We start from the raw sequence: 9,625 nt of genomic DNA, 5'->3' as shown, positions 1-9,625 counted from the left end.
GGGGGGGGGGGGGGGGGGGGGGAGACCCAATAAGAGACAACTTTTTTTTCCCTGTAATCTGCAAGCCTAATCCTGCTCATCATCCGTATCGGGCGGGTGCGGCGTGCCCTTGGGGCTGTTGAGCCACTCAATGTGCCTGAGGCGGCGACGGGCCTCGCGCTCCTTGAGGTCCTTCTTGGTCATCTTCTTCTTCTTGCGGGCCTTGAACTTGAGGGGAGTGTCGTTGTCCTCGGCGCCGGAGGGGGCGGCCGAGCTGACAGCCGAGGAGGCAGCCGTGGAAGCGACGGTGCTGGGGACGGCCGAGGCTGGGGCCGAGGCGTCCTCGAAGCGGTCCGCCGAGATGGCCGCGTTGCCGCGCTGGGTGACACGTCCGTCGTTGACGTGCCACTGCTCCGAGCACAGGGCGCCGACGAACTCTTCGTTGTGAGAGATGAGTATCACGCCACCCTTGAAGTCGCGGATGGCCACGGCCAGACCGCCTAGGGAGTCGCGGTCCAGGAAGTTGGTCGGCTCGTCGAGCACCAGCAGATGGGGGTTGTTCCACATCGCTCCGGCGATGACGACCTTGACCTTCTGTCCACCGGACAGCGAGCCGATCTCGTTGTGGTTGGCAATCTCGGGGTCGAGACCGAGGTCGTTAAAGTGCTTCGAGATGACGGACGGCTGCAGCTCACGGTATCCGAGACCCTCGCGCGACGCCTCGTGATCATCAAACTCCTGGATCAGCTTCTCGAAGCCCCACTCCGTCAGCGTCTCACGGGACACCTGAGAGTTGTGCTTGGGCATGAGACCACGCCATTTACTATGTTTGTCATCAGTATCTCTGTGCGAACTTTTTTTTTTTTTTTTTCGAGACAGGAAAAGAATAAAGAAAATAAGGGGCCGGGAAGGGGTGGGGGGAAAGACATACACTTCGTATTGGAAAGTCTTCTTGTATTTCTGACGACCGACGACAGCCTCGACCTGGCGAGGCGATATGCCGTTGCCGAGGTCGATCCACTTGTCCATCTGCTCGCGGTCCTTGTCGGACAGGATACGCGTCTGCTTGAGGTGGACCTCACGGTCGTCGCCGTTCTCGTAGCGCCACTGGAGGTACTGGTTGGGCGTCTTCTCGAGGTGCATCTCCACGTGCTCGAGAGCGTGCTGCTTGATGTAGCCGATGCGCAGGTTGGGGTGCTTCTCGACCCTGCCGGTGGTGGGTATGACCTCGCCCGTGAGCATCTTGATGAGGGTCGACTTGCCGGCGCCGTTGGGGCCGATGATGGCGACGCGAGACGACAGGCTGAGCTGGCAGGAGACGTCCGACAGCGACGGCTTAGGCGCCTTGGGGTACGTGTACGAAGCGTTCGACATGCGGATGATGGCGCGCGTCTGCGACTTGATGCCCGTCAGGATGCCGGGAGGGGGAAACTTGAACTGGGCATTGGCCGCGGACAGGGTGTAGTAGCTCTTGGCCTCGGGGCGGACCTCGACAAACTTGGACAGGTTGCCCTTGTAGCACGCGAGCTTCTTGTTAGCCTCGTAGTGGTAGATGTCCGTCGTGACGTTGTCCAGGAAGCCGGAGTCGTGGGACACGATCAGGCTGGTGATGTCGGTGTGCGCCTTGAGGTAGTTCTCCAGCCAAGCCACGTTGGCAACGTCCAGGTGGTTGGTAGGCTCGTCCAGCAGGAGGACGTCGGCGCGCTGGAGCATGGCGCGGGCCAGGGCCAGCTTCATCTTCCATCCGCCGGACAGGGAGCCGACGGGCTGGGCCTGGCGACCCTCGGGGCCGGTGGTGAAGCCGAACTCGTCCAGGACGGCCGAGATGCGCTCCGCGCCCTGCTCCGCGATGGTGGGGTCCTTGGACACGAACTCGAGGATGCTGATGTCGGCGTCCTCGCCCTGGTTGTGCTCGACGTAGCAGGTGCGCAGGACGTCCTGGGGAGGGAAGCCCTCGAGCTTGCCGTTGGCGATGCTGCGCATCAGCGTCGACTTTCCGGCACCGTTGCGGCCGCAGAGACCGTAGCGGTGACCCTTGAGCAGGCGCAGGTTGGCGTGGGACAGAAGAAGCCTGCCGCCGTAAGCCAGGGAGAAGTCGGCGTTGACGATCTCGACCTCGCCGTCGTCTTCCTTCTCGGGGACGCCGTACCGGCGCTCGTCCTCGGCGACGTAGAAGGCCTGGACGGCGTCGCCGACCTGCTGTGCGGCCCCGGGGGTCTCGAGGAAGGCACCGAGGTAGGGGCCGACGCGGGCGCCGATCCGGGTGACGAAGCGGAAGTTGGCGTCAATGGCCACCATGTCGCAGACGTAGGGGCGGGCGGCAGCATAGGTGTCAGCCAGGGCACCCCGGGCCTGGGCGGCGGGGGAGAGGCCACCGGCCTTGGCGATCTCGGCCTCGAGGACCTTGGCGACATCCTCGCGGGAGGTGCGGGCGACGATGTCCTGGTCGTTGCCCATGGCCTTCTCCATGACGGCGAGGGCGGACTCGGCCATGCCACGGACCTCGGGCAGGGACGCCCGGTCGCAGACGCCCTTGACACCGGGGATGAGCTTGGGCAGGAAGGTACGGGCCTCGATGGGGTCGTGGACGAGCTTGGTCAGGTTCTCGACGATGACGACGGTCTGGCGGAGGACCTCCTGGGCCGTGGTCGGGGTGTTGAGGGTGCGCTCGAGGAAGGGGGTGAGGAGGGCGAGGACCGGGGAGGTGACGATGGCGACAAAGGTGGTCTGGGACAGGGCGTGTATGGCCTTCTGCAGGGTCTGGGTGGAGGGGTGCTGCATGGTGTCGATGAGGAGGGGGATGCGGGGGGCGACGTCGTCGTTGGACAGGAGGGTGGTGAGGGAGGTCATGGTCTGGACCGACTGCTTCTCGACCTCGGTCTTGAGGTCGTGCATCCCGTTCTCGACGATGGGGATGAGGCTGGCGAGGCGGGCACCCATGGACTCGCGGAGGAGGTCCTTCTCGGCGGCCTCCTCCTTGGTGCCACCGATGGCGACCTGGGACTTGTCGGCCATGCGCTGGAGCAGCTTGAGGGCGCCGACGGTGCCCTGCCACTTGTTGGCCTTGCGTGAGAGGTACTCGATCAGGGCGGGCAGCAGGCCGGCCACCAGGGCCTCGGCGGCGAGGTTGCCGAAGAGGGCGTCGATGCCGTACTGGGCCGACTCGCGCACCGCGGTGCCCTTGTCCGACAGAGAGTCGAGAGCGCAGGCCACCATGCCGCCGTCGCGGACGAGGACGACGACCTCGCCGAGGCGGTCACGCGGCGGGAACCTCTCAAAGATGGCTCCCAGAAGGTTCTGGCTGCACTCCCTCCTGGTGGCACTCTTCTTGTCGCCGGCGGCCTTCCTGATCTCGGCCAGGACACCGTACTGGTACAGGCCGGCGGATCCGGTCGAGTTGAGGAGCAGCTCGCACAGACCGTAGCTGGCATCGACAGAGGCAGACGACGTGGAAGCCGTGAATATAGTGTTGAGCAGCGACGAAACCACTTCTTGCGAGGGAGGCTCGGCCCCGTAGGACGGCGGGGTCACAGGGTGAGGCATCGTAGGACGGTGGGGGCGGGGCACTGATCTCTGTCTCTGTCTCTCTCTCTCTCTCTCTGTTTTCGTCTCTTCTGTTATGAATTTCCGTTTGAAAGTTTTCTGTTGTTTTTAGGGGAATGGAGAGGGAGATAGTATCGCAGAGCCTGCCGCGAAGAAGGAGGGAAAGGAAAGAGATCACTTGCCGTCCACTCAAGACTGGCTGCGATGTTGCGAGAGGAAAGGGAGAGGAAAGAAGAAAAAAAAAAAAAAAAGTTGGGCAGTGCTGGTAATACGGTTCACTACTGGCGGTGGCTCTGATAGTGGCTGACACCCCTCCATTAAATTTTTTTCCCTCTTCTGCCCCCCCCCCCCCCCCCCCCCCCCCCAATGGACGAACGGCTCTGCTCGGCATGGAAATTTTTCAACTGCTTTTTTTTTTTTTTTTTTTTTTTTGCCGTTCATTTTCCCTCCTTGCTGCTTATCGGTCATCCTTATCTCTACGGGTGGATGGGGACCCTTTTGTTGGAACTCTTTTTTTTTAGGGGATATAGGGGATCGACCAACCACCAATACTTGGCTCTGGTCCCCTGAGAGATTTACGTAGTAAGTCCATTTTTCCCTACCAATCGTCCATCTCGTCTACACACGTGCCATCTACGGAGTAGGCTCTTGACCTGACGCCACCAGGAACAAGTTCGACTCACCAAACTCTGAATCATCATCGAGCCATCCACGTCAAATAAGCCAGGAATGCCGTCGGCTAAGGGGAATGAATACCTACGATTATATCAAGGAGGACACATTGGTCTATGTATATATGGACTGATAATATATAACAAACACGGCCCAGATCAGCCAGCTCACCAGAAGGGTATAGAAATAAGCACAGCGAGATGGGAAATAGTGAAACCTGCCACCACGCATTCGCTGTAACATAAGATGCGGTCTGATATCGCGGTCGAGACTGCCTTGTTCGCTCGGGTGGGAAGACAAAAAAAAAAGGGGGTAGAGAACAGGTAGACATCAGGATAATGATAAGAAAGAGAGACGTGCATGATAAGAAGAGGGGGGGGGGCGCCTGAACCCGGTATACACTATATACTACACCATCATGAAATATGAGGAGATGGATGGGGGAGGGAGGGAGACGAGGCCAGGAGGCCTTCATTGGTAGTGATTCGACTCCTGCCTCAGGGTCATGGGACCCTGAAACTGCTGGTTGCTCTGCTGCGTGGTGTTGACGCTGTGCATTTCCATGCCCTGGGCACCCTCCTTGGACCTCTGGCTGCGGTGGGTGAGGCCCAGCCTCTGGTCACCGAGGTGGTACCTGCTCTTGAAGCGATAGTAGGTGGGGGAACGGGGCCTGCAGAGGACGGCGAGGATGTTCCTCCAGACGCTCTTCTGCGAGTAGGCTCTGAAGCGCTCGCCCTTGGCGAACTTGTGCGAGTTCATGTACTCGCGCGTCGTCTCGCCGCGGGACATGAGGAAGACGTGGTACCCCGTCAGGGCGGCGGGGTACAGCAGGCACAGGGCCGAGAGGATGATGAGCGCCAGCGGCGCGTTGAAGTGCTCGACGGCCTCTCCGAAGGACACGTCCTCGCGGCTGGCGTAGACGAGCAGCTGCACCAGGCCGGTGGCCATGGCGTACAGGGACAGGGCCGTGGCCGAGGCGACGAAGGCGAAGAAGTAGCGGTAGTTGCGCTTCCCGACGCAGTTGTTGATCCACACGCAGTGGTGGTCGTGCGTCTCGACGCAGTTGTCGCACATCCGGCAGTGGTGCGCGCGCGGCGGGCGCCAGATGTTGCACGTCCTACAGTGCTTCACCGGCACCTCCATGGCCGCCGTGCGCGACTCGGCAGACTTGACGAGTGTCCAGTCGTTGGTGGCCGGGCCGATCTGCAGCGGGTCGTCGTCGCTGATGGGTGGGAAGTGGTGGAGGTTTCGCGGCAGGATCTGTGCTCCAGGTTAGCCATGGGGAGGGGTCACCCAAAAAAAAAAAAAAAAAAAAAAAAAAAAAAAAAAAAAGGGGGGGGGGGGGGGGGGGNGGGGGGGGGAGGAGAGGGGCGCATACCCCAGGATCCGACACGGAGGCGTGGATAAAGGATGAGGCGCAGACGTAGGCCAGGTAGGCAAAGACGATGGGAATGGCAGGCGAGACGTTGCGCCACAGCCAGGGTGCCGACCCGCCAAAGAACAGGACGCACGGCACCAGGATAGCCAGCCCCGTGGCGATGTTGATAGGCCGTCCTCGGGTGTTCTGCCACCTTCCACCGAGGAAGAAGCGCGTGTTTCCGTCAAAGTACTCCCACACGCTCGCCTTGCCGATGCCCCGGTCCGCGCCGGAGCTCGACCCACCCGCCAGCGTGGTGGGATGCCGGTCCGGCGTTCCCAGCGTGCCGGAGCGGCCTCTCATCTCGGGCGACGACGCGCCGGACGACAGCTTCTCGGCACGGCCGGAGCCCGTATCCCTGCCCGACAGGAGGAAGCCCGAACGCAGCGAGCGGGGGGACTTGACGGGGCTGGGGATCCCGTTCCTCCCAAAGTCGCGGTAGCTCGTGTCGACGTCGACGCGGAGGTTGTGCTGGTTGCCCCCTCCGTCCGAGTTCTTGTGCAGGGGGCGGACGCTGTCGGCCTGGCTGCCCCCGGCGGCGTAGTTGCCCGTGGGGCTGGTGTTGAAGGTGAAGCGGTCCTGCTCGTTAGTGGCGTCAGTGCCCCTCGACGGAGGCTGCTGCTGCTGCTGCTGCTGGCCGGCATCGCCCTCGCCGAGCTGCGGGTTCGACGACAGGCTGTGACGGATCATGGGGCCGGGACCGCCGATGTCGGTGGCACCGTCGTCGAGGCTGATGTTGAGAGGCTCGGTGGGCGGGCGCGACATGGTGGGCGGCCGGTTGGTCCCGCGGTGGGCCTGCAGCTGCTGCGAGCTCATGGGGCGGAAGAAGGCGTTGGATGTCAGCGAGGGGACGTGGCTGCGGCTCGAGAGGTTGCGGGTTCGCGTGGCGGGCTCGACCTGGACGGGCACGGCGGCTCCGGCGGACCCGCCCTCGAGGGCTGCCGCCGCGGCCCTGCGTGACTTGGACCTCGACGACCCTGCAGTCTTGGTCGACTCGGCTCTGCTCTTTCTGCTGGCGCTCGTCCTGGGCCGGTGCGGCGTGTCCTCGACGCCGCCTTCGCCACTCAGCCTTGATGATATCACGCTCGCTGCTGTGGGGGCTCGTGGGATCGGGAAACCGTGCGAGGACTCTTCGCCATCCGCCGTCGGCGCTGGTTGTGCACCGCCATACTCCATGGCTGAGAGGTGGGAGGTGGGATGTGCTGTCGCTTTGTGCGTGTATCCGTGTGTGCGTGTGTGTGTCCGTGTGTGCGCACGTATGCGTGTGTTCGATTTGCTGTTGCTGCCGTGTAACCGGTCTACTGCATCGCCTTTGGCCGGTGTGGGGTGATAACGTGACTCGACGTGGTTCTGTGGTGGATGTAACGCGTAGAGTCGGGGGAGGGAACAGAAACCTTGTTTGGGATCGTTGCGGTTCTGGCTGTATCGTGTGCGGCTGTGGAGAGAGGTTCCGAGCTTAGGAATGGATGCGTATGAAGCTATTAAGAGCGAGAGAGCTTCAAGTCGGTAGGGAGCGTGGGTGGTCGGGCGGGATTAGAGAAGGTAGCAGCAGGGACGAATCAGAAGAACAGGAGAAAGAAAGAAGAAAGAAGAAGGCTTGGGCGAATCTAAATCAAGGGAGAGAGAGGCTGAGCCTGAGAGAGCGTGGACTGCCAACCTACGGCAGGTAAAGGAGAGAGAGAGAGGAGAGGTTGGACGGATGCAGATGGCTGGCTGATGCTGGTGTTGTTTTTTTTTCCTTTTTTTTTTTCCTTTTTTTTCCTTTTCCTTCTTTCCTGACGCTTTATTCCATAATAGCAGCTAATAATGATAAGTGCTAGCACACGTAGTAAGGCAAAGACTCATATGGGGGCCTCCTGGACGTGGTCATTTGGTTTGCGACGCACAGACCATCTTTCCTCTCCCTCTACTAGTAGGCTCTAGGCCTAAACAGAGCAGAGTACGATGCACAGAGGACAGAGTATTATTACGAGTAATATAAACGTATAGGCTACTCCGTACCAACACGCACCACCTGTAAGGGGCCGCCCCGCCCTGCTCCCGTGCATCTGGCTGCTCTGACCACTCAGGCTGTCGATAGACTGTAGATTGCGGTCGGTCGGGTTAGCCGTGGACCCGTGACATCGCCCATGGACCTTCACACCACTCTATCCAGCTGCCGACATGTTTTAATATTACGTCGTGTGCACAAGCACTTTGCGCTGGCATTTCCATCCATGTCATAACAATACACCGGCCGTCCTTTGGCCCAAGTATTATTATGACTACATATAATAATAACAAGTCGTCGGCTGTGCGCCCGCAGCCTTGTGCTCGTGATTAATATATGTACTTGTATGCTGGTGGAAATTACCACAGCGTCGTGCCGTTATGCACTAGCCGTGAATAGTCAACACCATCATCACCATCACCGATTTACCACCAGTTTCTCATCAGAGTACCGAGTATCGATACTCCGTAGACTGTGGCACAGATTATCATCACATCATCACAGGTTCTATAGAGGTTCGAGCTCAAGCGTCGAGTAATGTTAATGTTACCCGTGCACCCGTTGGGCCGTTATATCCGTATCACTCGCGATGCCGAGGCGATCTCGACGTCATGTGACTATGATTGAGGAGAGAATTGAAAAAAAGACCCGATGACATAATCATCTGCACGTGATCTGAAACCCAGCCCAACTCCCCGAGCCTCCCCGAGAGCATTGACCAATAGCGTGCATGTTTTTGAGATCATACGACGAGTCTCCGTTGCCCAGAGCAGCTTTTCGCTGAACCTCCCTCGCTCTTTCTCGACGTCGACCACTTCTTCCCTCCCACCCACAACGAGCCGAAACCCTGACCACATCAACATTTCCACGATGGCGTCCCGCATCATCTCCCGCCGCATGTTCTCCACCTCCATCCGTCGCTTCCAGGATGCTGAGAAGCAGAAGCTCAAGACGGAGAGCAAGCGCAACCCCGAGACCATAGTGCGTCATATCCACCGCCGTCCTCCTCTGCCCCGAATCGGCACAGCGCAACACAAACGAGTCTTCCCGGGTGGAAAAGCTGCCTGGGGCACTGCACGGATTGAGGGAGAGATATGCTGACTGAGATTTTCTTCACCTTAGATCCTCGGTGGTGTCATGGTTGCTGCCCTCGGCGGCGCCGGCTTCTACTTTGGTATGCCATTTCTTCTTCTTCTTCTCCTGCCCACAATCCATATCGTCACCTTCTACACCTCCTGTGCATGCGGACAACAGCTGAGGAGAAAACTGACCGGGACAAAAATATCAAACAGGCTCTTCTCCCACCTCCTCCACCTCCGAGGAGCACGTCAACATCGCCAAGGACGGTATGCCCTGGGAGGGCGACGGCACCGGCAAGTACCAGTACCACCCCGGTGGCGACTCGACCCAGAATCCCCGCGATGCTCCCAGCGCCCTCAACTCGGTCGTCGTCCCCAACGTCACCCTCCCCCGTGAGGCTCACGATAAGTTTAACAAGTGGGGCAAGGAGGGATTTCCTTGAAAATAAACATAAAATCCTCCTGTCTTGGTTCTGTCCCTGCCTTGTCTAGTCTTAAAATTAAGAGAGCAACTTCTTATCTGAAAAGGAAAATCAATCAGGAGAAAGCAAAAGAAAAGAGGTAGGGGAGAGATCACCTGTCATTTTTTTTCCCTTAAAAACACACGCTCTTGTATAGATATCACATTCTTACTCTTCCTTTGCTGGTGTGATTTCCAACGTCCCCTCCCTAAACCCCCTCATCACGCATACAACGTCACTTCTGTTCTGTCTTGATACCGTTTCAGGTATCGGGAGAGAGAGAGCGAGAGAGCGAGCGAGAGAGAGGCGGGAGATGTATCCTATGCAAATCGGTGACCATGTGTCTTATCTGGGGGGAGGATATACAAGTGTACAAGTTTCTCGTAAGAGCGTAGGAGACGAAAGGGGATTCATATTTCATGTACTCATGTCAAGATATAATCCGAGGAGTATAAAAAAAAAAAAAGGGGGGGGGGGGGGGGGG

General features: G+C 59.2%; 3 protein-coding genes across 3 annotated transcripts; 1 reads left to right on the top strand and 2 right to left on the bottom strand.

Moving 5' to 3' along the window:
• Positions 1 to 66: 66 nt before the first annotated feature.
• On the bottom strand, positions 67 to 3,522 carry GMORB2_5123 (elongation factor 3; the record flags this gene model as incomplete). The annotated part of the gene is made up of 2 exons (XM_035467097.1): positions 67 to 802; positions 911 to 3,522. 2 exons carry the CDS (start codon positions 3,520 to 3,522, stop codon positions 67 to 69), a joined length of 3,348 nt encoding a protein of 1,115 aa, XP_035323109.1.
• Positions 3,523 to 4,665: 1,143 nt separating this feature from the next.
• On the bottom strand, positions 4,666 to 6,750 carry GMORB2_5122 (uncharacterized protein; the record flags this gene model as incomplete). Its single annotated transcript, XM_035467096.1, is given in 3 exon segments — positions 4,666 to 5,454; positions 5,573 to 6,680; positions 6,695 to 6,750. The coding sequence occupies 3 exon segments, from the start codon at positions 6,748 to 6,750 to the stop codon at positions 4,666 to 4,668; spliced, it is 1,953 nt and encodes a 650-aa protein (XP_035323108.1).
• A 1,721-nt stretch (positions 6,751 to 8,471) lies between these two features.
• Positions 8,472 to 9,123, top strand: GMORB2_5121 (uncharacterized protein; the record flags this gene model as incomplete). Its single annotated transcript, XM_035467095.1, has 3 exons — positions 8,472 to 8,582; positions 8,724 to 8,775; positions 8,894 to 9,123. The coding sequence occupies 3 exons, from the start codon at positions 8,472 to 8,474 to the stop codon at positions 9,121 to 9,123; spliced, it is 393 nt and encodes a 130-aa protein (XP_035323107.1).
• Positions 9,124 to 9,625: the final 502 nt, after the last annotated feature.

This window comes from Geosmithia morbida, assembly GCF_012550715.1.
Source record: "Geosmithia morbida isolate 1262 chromosome Unknown scaffold_3, whole genome shotgun sequence".
In the NCBI taxonomy this organism is placed as follows: Eukaryota; Fungi; Ascomycota; class Sordariomycetes; order Hypocreales; family Bionectriaceae; genus Geosmithia; species Geosmithia morbida.
This window is presented reverse-complemented; position numbering and strand designations above follow the sequence as displayed.